The following is a 15,959-nucleotide window of genomic DNA, read 5'->3' as shown; positions in this document are numbered from 1 at the left end:
TAGACAATTTTGGTTCCTCCAAAAATGTGTTATAATTAATTATGATTAATGCAGAAATAAGATTTGATTTAGTGTGAAATCATATCAAAATATTGTTCAAATACTGTATCAGTGTATATGTGTATGTGTTTTCAATTTCCTGCCACTCATGCTATGATTTTGTACTGCAAGTTTGTATTTAAATTTTGTTTAAAGCTTCATCTTTTGCATTTCTGCAACCAACTGATATATTTATTCAAGTCTGTTTTTCAGCAATAAAAATATGGTTTCCTTGAAAATCAAATTATATTGCTGTTACTAATCTTTTGACTGTGCCTCCAAACAATATCTGAATAAGGAATAATACTTTTCCCCTAAATAGAGTAAAAACAAAAAGGATGGGGGGAGAGGGAGAGAGGGGGAGAGATAGAGGGAGGGAGCAGGAGGAGGAGAAGAGAAAGGTAGAGGAAGAGGAGGAGGGAGGGGAGAGGAGGGGAGGGGAAGGGAGGGAGGAACCTCAGTGTAAATTTGTAAATCATCTGACACAGAGAGTTAGATTTCTGATATTCATTAGCTATCAGAGAAGCCCTGCTGAGCCCGGGTGGACGCCCCGTCTGGGAGTGGTCCTGCCAGCCCACGCGCCTGTTGAGGGGTGCCCGGCTCTTTGGGGCCCCGGGCAGGATGACGCTGAAGGCCTCCACTGGCCACTGCTCACTGACTCCTCAGTGGCGGGTTGTGTTTATGCCAGTTTATCTGCTTCAGGGACCGTCCTTGATAGCGGGGCAAAGGGGACACAAGCAGTTTGCTTTGCAAATGAATGCAGGTGGCAGCGCCTTTGGGACAGCCCTGGAACAGGCCTGCACTTTGGTTAAGAGTGTGACTGCGCAGTGAGCGGGGGACCCTGGACTGGGGACAGTGAAGGGTCAGGAGGCCCCTTCAGCTTGTGGGGCCGTGGGTGTCAGCGCCCTTCCAGCACAGCGGGGCCGTGACAGGAGGGTCAGCATCAGGGCGAGGCTTTGCGCTCGCTGGGGACAGAGGCCCCGGGTCACCCACCCCTGGCTGCGCCCAGGGCCTGCCCGCCCCCTCCCGGAAATGTGATGCGAAAAGTGCTGGTCCAGGCGTCCTGCTCGCTCTCTCTTTCCCCCTAATTAAAGGAAATGAAGGCAGACTTCCTCTCCCTTTCTCCCTCTCTCATTATAGGAAATGAAGGCAGACTTCCTCTCTCTCTCTCTCTCTCTCTCTCTCGCACTATAGGAAATGAAGGCAGACTTCCTCTCTCTCTCTCTCTCTCTCTCATTATAGGAAATGAAGGCAGACTTCCTCTCTCTCTCTCTCGCATTATAGGAAATGAAGGCAGACTTCCTCTCTCTCTCTCTCTCTCTCATTATAGGAAATGAAGGCAGACTTCCTCTCTCTCTCCCTCTCGCATTATAGGAAATGAAGGCAGACTTCCTCTCTCTCTCTCTCTCTCTCTTGCACTATAGGAAATGAAGGCAGACTTCCTCTCTCTCTCTCTCTCTCTCTCTCTCGCACTATAGGAAATGAAAGCAGACTTCCTCTCTCTCTCTCTCTCTCTCTCGCACTATAGGAATGAAGGCAGACTTCCTCTCTCTCTCTCTCTCGCACTATAGGAAATGAAGGCGGACTTCCTCTCTCTCTCTCTCTCTCTCTCCCTCTCGCATTATAGGAAATGAAGGCAGACTTCCTCTCTCTCTCTCTCTCTCGCATTATAGGAAATGAAGGCAGACTTCCTCTCTCTCTCTCTCTCTCTCTCTCTCGCACTATAGGAAATGAAGGCAGACTTCCTCTCTCTCTCTCTCTCTCGCATTATAGGAAATGAAGGCAGACTTCCTCTCTCTCTCTCTCTCTCTCTCTCTCTCTCTCTCGCACTGTAGGAAATGAAGGCAGACTTCCTCTCTCTCTCTCTCTCTCTCTCTCTCGCATTATAGGAAATGAAGGCAGACTTCCTCTCTCTCTCTCTCTCTCTCTCTCTCTCTCGCACTGTAGGAAATGAAGGCAGACTTCCTCTCTCTCTCTCTCGCATTATAGGAAATGAAGGCAGACTTCCTCTCTCTCTCTCTCTCTCGCATTATAGGAAATGAAGGCAGACTTCCTCTCTCTCTCTCTCTCTCTCTCGCACTATAGGAAATGAAGGCAGACTTCCTCTCTCTCTCTCTCTCTCTCTCCCTCTCGCACTATAGGAAATGAAGGCAGACTTCCTCTCTCTCTCTCTCTCTCTCTCTCGCACTATAGGAAATGAAGGCAGACTTCCTCTCTCTCTCTCTCTCTCTCTCTCTCTCTCTCTCGCACTATAGGAAATGAAGGCAGACTTCCTCTCTCTCTCTCTCTCTCTCTCTCTCGCACTATAGGAAATGAAGGCAGACTTCCTCTCTCTCTCTCTCTCTAATTATAGGAGATGAATGTAGACTTCCTCTCCCCTCCCACACTCTCTCACGCCCCTTCTCTTTCTGCCCCCCCCTTCTGATTGAAGGAAACGAGGGTGGACCCCCGCCCTCCCTGCCGACCACGAGAGTGTCCCCGTTTAGTACCACAGCGCTGCTCCCTCCGGGGCAGCTGGCAGTGCCCACACGGGGTGTAGGGTCTGACGTATTTCTGGGCTGCATAGCTCAGGTGGGACTTGACACTGGTGGTGTTGCGTGAACTCGAGAGACTGTGTTTGCTGTTACAATTTTTGCTTTGAGATTTTGTCATCTTTAAGGTATTTTATTATTCACTTTAATAACTTGGTCAACTTTCAGAAGCAGTTTACCTTCTCGGTAATGAAGTGTTGTTTTGCACAGACTCGAGGCTGTGAATCTTGGTCACAGCGGTCCCTAATTATATTTCTGCTCCCGAGTTGTATAAAATATGGTAGCGTTTGCCCGTCAGCTGCCTGTACCAAGGTAAACTTCTTGAGAATACATTAAAAAAATTGATTTCATAGAGTGAACAAAACCATGTCTTTCTCTCGATTGTGATTCTGCATCAGTACATTTACTTGTTCCCATTATGATTTCTACTGGTAAGTTTTTCTTGAGATGTCTGAACCTTCCGTGTTGGCATTATGATGTGAGGCACTGCAAGCTGTGGGGACATGTGCATCTGTGGGCTTCAAGAAGAGGCCCTCACTTTGTGCAAAGCTGAACTGTCTTCTTTTAAAATGCCTTCAGAAGCCTGGTTTTGCAAGATTTCTCCTTATTTGTTATACATAGGAAAATTCTTAAAAGCTGCTGGAGCTTTGCATTCTAATGTTAGACATGAAACTCAAGTCTTCCTAGAAGCCATTAGATACGTTTTAATATTGGATTTGCAGAAAGCATATTGCTAATAGTTTCTTTCCCAGTCATGTTAAATGCTTTAGCCAGCATTCCCTAAGTCTCTCTTTTTTTAATGTGTCACAGGCACCTGAATGGACAGAAGACGACCTCAGCCAGCTGACGAGGAGTATGGTGAAGTTCCCAGGAGGGACGCCAGGTCGATGGGAAAAGATTGCGCACGAGTTGGGTCGGTCCATGACAGAGGTGAGTTCACCGGGTTTGCCTCGTGCGGGAGGGGACAAGAGAACAAGCAGGGTCTGTGGAGGGCAGACGAGGGCGGGTCCCTCGCCATCTAGGGGAAAGGCTGTAGGCCTTTAACCCAGAAGTGAACCTTTCCTGCAGTAAGCCAGAAACAGATGTCAGCCCTTCCGTCCGCAGTTGACCGCTGTAACGCTCAGCCTGTGCGGCCGCCAGGGCGCAGGGACTAGGCCACCGTCACCTGTCACAGGAACACAGTGCCGGTGTCTGTGTTGATGGGGACCCCCTGGCCGTGGGAAAAGTAGTTCTCAGGCTGATCAGAGTTAGCGCCAAATCAGAGTTACACTTCAACTGGATCTTTTTAACATTGAAGTACAGCTTGCTGTTGGTATTTAGACGGGGGTTTGCATTGATTAAGTGAGCAAGATTTGTGTAATGCCAGTAGAAAGTCTGCATTTTTATTTCAAGGTTGATACCGACCATCCATTTTGAAAAGTTGTTCAACCAGGAGAAACAGACTATATAGTGATGAATAACCATAACTAACATTTGAAAGACAAAGTGTTTACCTGGAAAGTTTTGACTTAACACTTTGATTGTGTTCATTCAGGAAATTTAGGGTGGAAGACTCTTACCAAAAGCACCTGGCACAGCGCCTTAATGTACTAAATATTCAGGTACTGTCTGTTCCGGTTTGCTGATGCTGCCATTTTGCAAAATACCAGAAATGGGTTGGCTTTTATAAAAGGGGTTTATTTGGTTACACAGTTACAGTCTTAAGACCATACAGTGTCCAAGGTAAGACATCAGCAATCGGGTACCTTCACTGGAGGATGGCCAGTGGTGTCCAGAAAACCTCCGATAGTGGGGAAGGCACGTGGCTGGCGTCCGCTTGCTCCCAGGTTGCGTTTCAAAATGGTGTTCTCCAAAGTGTTACTCTTGGGGTGTTTTGTCCTCTCTTAGCTGCAGCAGCTCTGAAAAATGCCACTCTCGGTTGCTCTGAGTTCCTTCTGTTTGTCAGCTGGTTTATATAACTCCAGTGATTTAATTCAGACCCGCCCTGAATGGGCGGGGCCACACCTCCATGGAAATTATCCAATCAAAGTCATCTCCTATAGTTGGGTGGGTCCCATCTCCATGGAAACAACCTAATCCAAAGGTTCCAACCTAATCAATACTAATACACCTGTCCCCACAAGATTGAATCAAGCATGGCATTTTGAGGGACATAATACATCTAAACTGGCATGCTGTTTAATTGAAATTGAGAGAAATCTTTATTTTCATCAATATGATTGGAAAGTTGTATTTCATAAAGAATAGTAAATATTCTTTAGTAAATTTACTTTAAATAAATCCTCTAGATCTGAAAATATTTGAAGGGTTACTGAAAGCCAAGATTTAAATGTCCCCTTCAATTCTTTTCATATATCTTTGGGCCTTTCTGATAATGAACAATAAAACACCCTACAAAATGATTAATAAACACAGCTCCAAAAAAGCAGCTTATGACATAAATGCCAGGAATTGATTCTCAGAGTACTTTCACTCTTTATTAGAAACAAACTCACAAAAAATATTTCTATCAAGTTTTTTCCTTTTGTTTTTATTGCATAGGAGTTGCTTTGGGAATTTTAAATTACATCTATGAATAGTTTTACTACCATATAGGTCTTTTGAAAACCACATTTAAAATAATGCTCTGAATCTTTACAAGATGTTTTGCATTATTTTGGCTTCAAGATAAAATCTGATCATGTGGGAAAACGGCTACTGTATCTTGTAACAATTTTTTTTTTTCTCTTTCATGAAGAGAAGTGGTTACCTTGGGTGACTGGAGAGTTTGAAGGATACTTTTTCTTCTAAGAATGTGACTACAATGTGCACTTTATTGTCCTCTTTCAAGGCTGTTGGGAGTAATGACTGATGTAAATCCCTGGCCAAATTAGAGCCAGTCCACGGTTACTGGTGTGACCCGCTGACTACACAGCCATGTGGTTCATATGGTGATTGGCAAAATTACTCCTATAATTTTTAGAAAGTTATAAAACATTGGTTTCAAAGGCCCCCAAAACTTTTAGTTCAATAACAAAAAAGGAACACTTTAATAATTTAGCATCTCCTGTGAAGACTGCCCCTCTTTTAACTTTTTAAAGAATATTTCTGTGATGCCTCATGGTTATTAAGACCAAAGGCAGGCAGGAAACTGTGTAGAGCAATATTTTAAATTACTTGTTGTCATTAAAATCTGTTTAAATTTTTGTCGGTGTTTTTAAGCGGGGAGCGATGGATGGTTAGACAATGCCTAGGATCTCCCCACCTGCCCGCGGTGCCGGGAATGGCCACACTGGGGACGGGGACCCCACGGAGCAGTCTGCGGGCAGCCAGAGAGCCTCTTGCCAAAGTTTTGGAATTCGTCTCTTGTGTGTCCAGTTTTTTTTTCTAGAAATACCCAAGGGAGACTGATTCCATGTCTACAACAGATTTTTTTCCTTTCCTCATGGAGTTGGCAGAAATAAAAGACTTTTTGGGATTCCTTTGTCCAAGTACTAATTCCGTATTCATAGTATTCCCAAAGTACCTTGGAAATCAGACAACTTATAAGTCTAAACTTTCATGGCACAAAAATGCCACTGTAATCCTGAGTAGTTTTCTGCTCTCAGCTGTAGCTGTAGCCTCACCCTGTATTTTCATTCTCTGAGCACTGTCCTCAAAGCTGGGTGCAGCTGTGTTTTGGTAACTGCACACAAACACCTTTCAGTCCCTGAGAGCAGGGGCCTGAGACAGCCAGTGAGGGCTCAGGGTCCGCAGGGAATGTGGGGTGGCGGGGGTGGAGGCTCGGGGCCCTCAGGGAATGTGGGGTGGCTGGGGTGGAGGTTTGGGGTCCTCAGTGAATGTGGGGTGGCTGGGGTGGAGGCTCGGGGTCCACAGTGAATGTGGGGTGGCTGGGGTGGAGGCTCGGGGTCCACAGTGAATGTGGGGTGGCTGGGGTGGAGGCTCGGGGTCCACAGTGAATGTGGGGTGGCTGGGATGGAGGTTTGGGGTCCTCAGTGGATGTGGGGTGGCTGGGGTGAGGGCTCAGGGCCCGCAGGGAATGTGGGGTGGCTGGGGTGAAGGCTCAGGATCCACAGTGAATGTGAGGTGGCTGGGGTGGAGGCTCGGGGTCCACAGTGAATGTGAGGTGGCTGGGGTGGAGGCTCGGGGTCCACAGTGAATGTGGGGTGGCTGGGGTGGAGGCTTGGGGTCCACAGTGAATGTGGGGTGGCTGGGGTGGAGGCTCGGGGTCCACAGTGAATGTGGGGTGGCTGGGGTGGAGGTTTGGGGTCCTCAGTGCATGTGGGGTGGCTGCAAATCACATCCATGCACACCTCCTCTGGCACAGTTGTGCGAACATTAACTGCATCTCAGGATCCCTGGCACTCCTTTTTGGCTTATGGAGTTAATTAGATTTGTTCTTGTCAAGTATTTGACAGTGAAAGAGGAACCAGGTTCCGTTTGCTTCAGTGGGGGACCTCCCGTGCCTGCTGCCCCCCCCCACCTGCCCACCTGCCCAGCTTAGGACCTGGGCACATCTGCTCTCCCCACCTCCTGACCAGTGTGCTGCTTACGTAGAGGAGCGGCTGATTCTGGGGCGGGTGAGAGGGCAGCAGTGGTGGGGCCTGTACGTTCTTTATTTGTGTTGACAGATTATAGTGGAAAACCCATTTCATTCCTCAATTGAGAAAGGAGTTTTAAGTGTATTAATTCTCATAATTAACAGAGATTGTTGGATTCAACTCTGGATAAGTAAAGCCAAACAATGTGGTTGGCTTTTTAAAAAATTAATATAAAGTGTAATTTAACTCAAATAGACTAAACCATGTGACCTCCTTTATTATGAATTAAATGTTTTAAATGTGAATGTATGCCTTTCAGCAAATAATTTTGGTAACCACAAAGGACACTCCAATTGTAAAAACAGCAGAGGAAGCAAAACTTAATGTGATTTTTAGCTGCAGCTTTTCTAAATTAAAGTCAGGGAGCGCTCACATTTCTTGCTTGTGAAGTAATATCACTCTCTTGCCTGAAAGGATGTAAACTGATTCTGCTTCTTTGCTGGTCACTAATTGTTTGCATTCTGGTTGTGATAACAAACTGATTGGAGATTTTCTGCCTGCTTGAAAAAGGCCGAGGTAGGCAGCAAAACAAAAGACAGGTGGACAGATTTAAACAGACTTTTAAAATTAGCTTATATGAGGTCAGAGGTATGTAGGTGGATAAGAGTCCCCATATGAGTGAAAACGGAAGATAGTAAAATCTCTGATTTTATCTTATATGGCTGTAGCTAGAGGGGATGGAGGCGATACTTATTTGGGTGGGTGGGTATTTATGTATTATTATGGCTGTTATTTCAAAAATGCATACATGAATTGTTCAATGAAAAGTAATCTTTCTGGTTTATCAGTGGATTAAATATGCAGTATTTAATTTGGCACCTTTACTTTTAGGGTCAGACTAGCCCTAGTTAAAATTGTTCCGCTAACAGGAGGCTGTGTGGACGTGCTGTCCTGGCCCCGCTGCCCCCACCCCAGGTCCCGGCGCAGCCCACACCCCCCCTTCTCCTCCCCCTCCAGCCTCCCAGCCTTGAAAGACGGTCAGCTTCTTAAAGGTGGGCCCTCGGCGACATTCTCCTGGCTGGATGAGTCACCAGCTATTCTGACAGCCAACTTTCAGTATGATATTAATAGGTAATAATTTAATGTGTCACCAAATACACACACACACTTGTGTTTTCATAGGGGCCTTTGGGTTCTTTTCCCAAGGATCTGAATGTTGGGTGTAAAAGTCTCAGGAACTCGATTTTCAGTAGGAAGGAGAGAGAAGGCGGAGAGTTATTTTGAGGTCCTGCAGCCTTTGGTCTACAGCAGATCACAGGGCAAACTAGCTGTTCAATCTGTCCATTGGCCAGATTAGAGTCTTGCTATATACTTATGATTTCTAGGCCAGAAGTTTGTAGATTTGCACTTCATGTCACCTTTTCTGTCTTGACATTGAGCAAAATCACAGGCAAGATCAGAAATTCCGTATTCACTACGAGAGTAGAATTCTTATAATATTGTAAAAATCAGAAACCAAACCCATGTTTTTATTAACTGCCTTAATGATAAAATTGATTATGCCATTGCTTATTTTCATAGTATTTTACATTTTTTCAAAGCATTTCAATGTACATTATTTTGCTTGATCTTCATAACATTGTGAAGTAGATAGACAACCATTATTTTCCCCATTTTGCTGCTGAGTAAACTGCTGCTGAGCTATTTGCTCAAGATGACACAGTTGTTAGTGGGATTGGGACAAGAGGCATGGTTTTTTGATTTCTTGTCTGATGAGCTCTTACCAGTCCAAAGGCTGCTTTATTTCTGTGTTGGAAGATACTTAAAATTGACCTAGAGATTTTTATTATTAGACGTCTTATTATAAAGCGAAAGTATTCCATGTTCATAACAAAAATAACCTTTACAAAATACAGCAAAATACAATTTTTTTCCTAATCAGCCATAATAAAAATGACCCCTGTAAACCAGCCTTCCTAACATAGGCATCTGAATATACATAATTTTAGCAGAACTATTGGGAGTCTGCCCTTTTCACTTTGCTATGAAGCGTGAGCATCTTTCCATGATAGTAAATGAGATCCACATCATTTTTCTAGACAGCTACATAATATTCTACATTCCCATGATATAATTAAGTAGTGTCCTACTGATTGATGTTTAAATTGCTTCATTTTTTGCTATTTTACTGAGGACATCCTTGATTCTTTTCATCTTTCCGTTTACACCCAGTTGCAGCTGCTTCTCATTAATTGCAGATTTTATATTTGTGAATTCACCTACTTCCTAAAATTCATTTGTAATCCCCAAAGTGGCACTTTCACAGTCATTCACTGACATGCACGGAGTGGGGAAAAATTTGAGTCAGCTGACGCACGTGTTCCCAGCTGAGGTCAAACAAGGCAACACTCTGCCGGTTTCAGCTCTTATGCTGAAAAAGGGGTCCTTTTTGCAGGATGTTTAGTGTCATGTGTTCCACATTTTTTGCACTTTTTGTTTGTTCTTTCACTGTTTAAAATGCCCCAAGCGTGGTGCCAAGTTGCCCTCTAGTGTACCTCAGCGCAGGAAGGTTGGCGTGTGCCTTATGCAGAAAACGGGTGTCTTAGGTAAGCGTTGCTCAGCTATGAGTTATAGTGCCATTGTCCATGGAACGCAATGCTAATTATAGACAATATATGTTAAATACGTTGTCTTTAAACAGAAACATGCACAAGACAAGGTTATGGATTGATCAGTTGATGACAGTGCTGTGCCCAGAGGCTGCAGGGACCTCATCTCTTTCCCCAGGAGCAGGGGTTTCATGTTTGTGACAATGTTATAGAGCATAACTACCGCAAATAACAAGAATTGGCAGTATTTTCTTATTCCTAGAAGTAGAGCTGCTTGGTTCAAGAATATGCCTGTTTTTAGAACTTTTAAAGGCTCAAAAATTGTCTTCAGGGAGGATTTAGGAACGCAGCCCCCTGGTGGTGTATGGGGCTCAGACATACTGATCATTATTTTGTTTTTCATTGTTGTCAGTCAGGTAGCTAAAATAGGTATATCACTGATTCTTGTAACTCACCTACTTACTTATTGATCTTATTTTTAAAAAGACTTTGTGTCAATTCATTAGGATTTTAGGATATAGTCATGTCTTCTGCAAATAATACTTTGCCATTTTCTTTATATCTTATTGCATTATCTTATCTAATTGCATTGGCCAGCAGTTCCAGAGAAATTTTATAATAATAGGGATTCATGCAGACATTTTTACCCCATTTTAGTTTTAAAAAGCCCTAATGTTTGGTCATTAATTTTAATATTTCACTGTTGGGGATTGAATCATGTCCTGCAAAAAAGGTATGTTCAGGTCCTAAGCCCTGATCCTGTGGGGTGAACCCATTTGTAAACAGGGCGTTTGAAGATGTGATTAGTTAAGGTGCCCAAGCTGATTGAGGGTGGGCCCTAATCCAATAAGGCTGAAGTCTATATCCAAAGGAAATTGGACACAGAGAAGTCTTGGGGAGCAGCCGGAAGACGGAAGTCAACAGGTCCCAGAAGATAAAGAAGATACCGCTGTGCATCGCCATGTGACGGAAAAGCCAAGGAAAAAGGGTTGCCAGCAGCCAGCCCCAGAATGCAACACACTTTGGGAAGAAAACACTGCCTCCTGATGCCCTGATTTGGGGCTTCTAGCCTCAAATCATGAGCCAATGAATTTCCCATCATTCAAGCCAACCCAATGTATGGTATTTGCTTTAGCAGCCGGGAAACTAAAACAGTCATTGATATGAGATATCTATTGTTCTGCTAAGGGTAGTTTGTCTTTGGGAATCTCTGTCCCATGTCTTTGGAATTGCCCGTGTTGGAAGTCCCATTTTATCTGGTGGACAAGGAACTGTCTTTTTAATGAGAAAAACCGCTGACATCAGCAGTCCACACAGTGCCTTGATCAAGCGATCATTCTGAGATTCCACTAGTAAAACCAGCTTTTTCAGAGGTCCCTTCTTTTACCTGCCTGGATTGAAGGTTCCTCAGTTCTACTGTTCTTTACTATTGGTCTATTCAATTTGCTTTTTGTTTTTCTGAAATTCTGATCTGATTATCGCATCCTTGACTTATTTACAGCACTGCTGCAGATTTACTTATATTTCATACCTCTTCTGTTATTTCAGTGGGATTTGGGAAGAAGAAGGCAGATGAAATATATATCATCAGTCAGCCTTCTATAGTCAAAAATCCATGTTCTCTTCTCTCTCTTTTGTTGTGGACTGAACCTTCCTATTATCATAAAGTGATGCTGCTCAATCTTTTTTCATTATTACTCCCTTAAGAAGAAAACTTTTTATAGTTTAAATTTAATTATTAGTTTAGTGTGTTGCCTTTCAGTAAATATTTTTATTTTTATTTTATTTCATAAACGTATTAATTACTTAAGCATTAACTCCAAATTTTGTTACATTCCCCAGTATTATTTCTTTTCTATTACTTTTATATGTGTAGTTACATTTATTTTTAAAGTCAACTGCTATATTCTTTGCATGTGTGTGTGTCTCTGTTGTTATTCAGGAAAGTTTTGTGCATTGTTTAATTTCGGAGTTTTTGTAGGTCTGTAACTATCAGTTGCCATAAGATATCAAAATTAGCCTAGATGGATATCTGACTTTGGGTCTCAAAATGTACTACCCTCCGATTTCGTGAATGAATTGCAGGATTGTTTTCAAAACGTGGTTTGGGGAAGATACAGATGGTACTGGCCTACTTATTTTCTATCCTTGTTGACGCCCCTTTTCTCTCACCTGTATCCTTAGCTTTGAAGTTAATTAAATGTATTCTGATGTGGGTCTCTCTTGATTCACTTGACTTGCATTCTGTGGTCTTAAACTGACTTGTCACATCTTTTTGAAGTTTGGAGAACTAGTGAAAGCTTAGTTCTCGAGTTTTAGTTCAGCTCTGCCCTTCCTAGCTTTTTAACCTCACATAATTAGCCAGTTTGTTCATCCTATCAAATATGACCAGTAAGAAGATGTTTCTCGGGTGGTTGTGTGGCACTGATGTGATGGTGCGCGGGCTGTGCCTAGCAGGGACCTGCACTCTGGAAACATCCATACAGTAAACAGCGTTATTTTCTTACCTACTTCAGTCACATATATTGACTGTCTCAGTTGTCTGCTTTGTCATCATCTTTTTGCTCATTGTCCTTTTTCTCTGAGTTCTGGACAAATTGTTTGAGCTGATTTCCTAAATTATGGCTTTAGTTTTCTCAAACAGTGACTCTGTATTCACTGCCTTCATAACATTTTTAAAATTTAGTGATCATATTTTCCATTTAAAATTAACTTTTCCTCATATTAGTCTGTTCCATTTTGATAAAAGTTCTATACTCTTAAATCTCTAAGAAAATACATATTAAAATTAGAATTTTTCCCAACTGTTTTTTTTTTAAATTCAAGCATATAAAAATTAAAAAGTTGAAATGATAATACAGTGTATGTCTTTAACCTAAATTCAACAATTAGCATTTTCCCATATTAGTTTTACCTACTTACCCTATCGTATATTTTTGCTAAATCATCTGAAAGTAAATTGAGGATGCTTTAATGGTGTACCCCTAAATTCTTCAGCATGAATCTCCTGTGAACAGTGCACAGTCACACTACTATTGCCACACGTAAGAAAATGAACAATTTCATAAAATCATCTGTTTGTTCCCTAGTTGTTCCCAGATGTCTTTTACAGCCATTTGGTGTTTCAATCCAAGATCCTGTCAAGGTTCAAACATTGTAGTTGGTTGTCGTGCTTTCATCTTTTAATTTATAGGAAAGTTCTCTGTTCATGCCATTGAACCTTATGAGAATCCGGGCCAGATTTCTTAGAGAACATCATATAACCCAGATTTTTCTGATTGTTAACTCCAGGTGTCCTTTCAGTTGCTCCTCTGTCTCATTAATTTCCTGTAAACTGGAAGGTGGGTCTCCTGGCTTGGCCAGTGTCACACGTAATGTTTTCACACCTGTGATGTCATAGTTAAACGTTCCCAGCACTGCCTTTATATTTCACAGTCCCTAATGGCCGGGGTCGCTGTCACACCCACCCCCTTGGATTCCCTTTCCTGGCACTGTGGACAGCTGAGAAATCAGCTAAGGACAGACTTTGTCGTGTGCCGAAGGCCCAGCCACCGGCGACCCCTCACTCGTCCCCTTGCCCTGAGGAGGAATTGACTGGCCAGCGGGAGGTGTCACGTCACAGTCAGCAGGACGTGCCCCTCGTCCTGCTCGTCCTGTAGCTCATTTCATTACCTGGTTGAGGCCGTGGTTAATCTAGTAACCTGATCTCTAGTGTGAAGGTTATTTTCCCCTCTATCATTAGTAAAGAGTTTATGAGGTTATACTTTGGCTCCCTGACCACAACTTTTATCAGAAAAATTGAGAACATTTTTAAAGTGTTCTCCTTTACTATTGGCTTCTCTCATTTTCTGGTCCATGTTCTGGAAGGAAGCTGTTCTTTCCGACTGATCTCTTCCTGTGCCTAACAAGGAGCCTCTGTCTTCTCCACAGAGAGAGGGTACATTGGGGGTTTTAAGTGGGTCTTCTCAGAGATTATTTGGGTTTGCATTCAATGTTTAGTCCTAGACAAAGGGGAAAAAACGTTTATATTTTCCTCTGATTTGATTTTGCTAGATTGGATTTCCTCTTGGCCATGAGCTCACCAGGAAGGTTGACTGCCAAGCTGCTCCTTTGTAGCCTCTGAGCACAGAAACTGGGGGCTTCTCTCCCAGCAACTTCAGGTGTGCTGCTCACCTGCTCACCTGCTCACCTGCTCTCTGCAGCCAGGCCTCTCCGGGGCTCGGCTTCCAAGAGCTCAGCTGGGCCTGTGCCAGGTTGTTGCAGTTGCCGTGGCGGGTGGGCACCGAGCCACGAGGGGCCGGGAGCAGCCCCTCAGTTATCTGATGGGTGAGGCGAGGGTTTTTTCTGGGGAGAAGGGCCCCTGGTGGTTGTTTCCTTCTTGCTTTCTGTGGTTGCCCACCGCGTGCCTTTGCAATGTGGCCTGATGCCGTTGTCACCCCCCCACCTCCCCATCTTCATGTCCCTCCTCGGGAGGACCAGAGGCAGGGTCTGCAGCTGCCGTCTCCACGAGTCGCCCCGCCACCCACTCTTTTTTTTTTTTTTTTAATATGGTTTTATTGAGTTATATTCACACACCCTACAGTCATCCAGTGTACCATCAGTTATTCACAACACCATCATACAGTTGTACATTCATCACCAGAATCAATTTTTGAACCTTTTCGTTACTCCAAAATAAAAATAAAAGCAAAAAAAGAACACCGAAAATGTTCCATGCCCTCCATCCCACACTATTCTTCATCTAATTTTGTCCCCATATTCCCACCACCCACTCTTGATCCGGCTGTTGCTTGGACTCAAAAGGTTTTCCAGAGTTCTTAGGAAAATTCACCCCCTTTCAGGCATTAAATGCTTTTCTTACATTAAACTGTGGGCTGAGAGCCATAATCTGTACTCTCCTTAATCCAATCCCATCTGCAACCCTTTGTTGCAGAAATTCCTCTAGCGGTAATACAGACTTTTTTCCTTATTTTTCTGCGTTGAGCATTCAAATGAGATTTGTGTAGGGCGTGGAAGGTGTCTGGATAGACGGAAATTCCTGTCTTTAAATCAAAAGCTCACCATTAGATCTGGAATGAATTTTCAGAAGATGCTTATAGTTGGGAAATCTGGAAGTACACAAATGCTGATGATATGCCCGACAGCTCAACATGCAAACTGGAATTACTGTTTTCCCCTGTCCTTATCATACTGTTCTAACCAAGATGTCAGGGGTCTCAGAGTCCAGAGGCTCAAGAGGTTGGAAAGGGCTCCACACGTCTGTGCCAGCCCCCGGCCTGTCCCTCAGGTACCTGCCTCCTGATGTGGCCTCTCTATTGCACTCCTCCGTCCTCAAGAAGAATCCCCTCTCGAAAGCAAGAGTGGGCCGGAGCGTACCCAGTGCTCGGCATCCCCAGTGATCGCGTGGGAGGAATGGAGAAACTTAGAGTCCGGACCGGCGTGGCTCTGCCCTCAGCCCTTCTGGCCCAGCCACCACCAGTTGCTTCTCTCCTCTTTCTGGCTCTTTTCTGCCTCCAGTAAGTACCGTCCACTTTCCTTCAGGCCCTCCTTTCCAGATTCACCCTTAATGCCTGCTCCAGGCTCCTCCGTCTGCTCCACAGCAGGGTTTGTCACTTCCTCTGAAGTCTGGATGGCAGCCAACCCCGAGGCCCAGGACGGCATGGGGACATCCTACCTCTGCTCATCTACTCGAGACGCTTGCCCCGCTATTCCTTCACAAAGACAGCTTCATTTCTTGGAGGAATTTTAGAGCCACCTGTTAATATTTTAGCTTGCTTAGATTCTCCTGTCAGAGGACCTGGGGAGCTAATTTGAGTCTTGTGGCAAAGGAGTGCGACTGTGTGCAGACTTCCACCCGAGACTTTCCTTCCTCTGTCTGGTTCAGGCGTCGCCTGCCACAGGGACCTGGCTTCAGAAGGAGCACACGTGACAGCAGAGAGAGGGACGAGATGGCCACCTGGCCTGCTGGATTCTTTCAGTCCTTGCAGTCAGTAGGGTGACACTCATTGCCGGCAGTTGGGTCAGACACGAACTGGGGCGATTGGAGTCGAGAGGGCTTGAGGCTTTAAGGAGTCGCCCACCGGGCACTCGCATGGGGCGGAGTGGAGTTAGCCGCCGGCTTGAGCCCTGAAGCCATGCTCCCATGTTGCTACTACAGAGGCCTGCTTCCTGGCTTTAGCCAGCATTGATTTAGAAAGTAAAAAACTTTCTAAGCTGTAGATGATGATTTTCTTTCTTATGAGCAAAGTTCTAATTAATTT

The 15,959-nt window shown here is 44.2% G+C and overlaps 1 protein-coding gene across 4 annotated transcripts in view; it reads left to right on the top strand.

The window, feature by feature from the left end:
- The window catches only part of DNAJC1 (DnaJ heat shock protein family (Hsp40) member C1), a 256,895-nt gene that overhangs the window by 216,867 nt on the left and 24,069 nt on the right, over positions 1-15,959 (top strand). For all 4 annotated transcript variants that reach the window (XR_005217186.1, XR_005217184.1, XR_005217185.1 and 1 more), the window contains one exon: positions 3,381-3,500. Coding sequence is in view for 1 of the 4 variants with exons in the window: in XM_037837709.1 (XP_037693637.1) it covers positions 3,381-3,500 (120 nt within the window). In the remaining 3 variants the exon portion in view is untranslated. The remainder of the gene's footprint in view (positions 1-3,380; positions 3,501-15,959) is intronic.

Source organism: Choloepus didactylus, chromosome 5, assembly GCF_015220235.1.
Source record: "Choloepus didactylus isolate mChoDid1 chromosome 5, mChoDid1.pri, whole genome shotgun sequence".
NCBI classification, from domain to species: Eukaryota; Metazoa; Chordata; class Mammalia; order Pilosa; family Megalonychidae; genus Choloepus; species Choloepus didactylus.
This window is presented reverse-complemented; position numbering and strand designations above follow the sequence as displayed.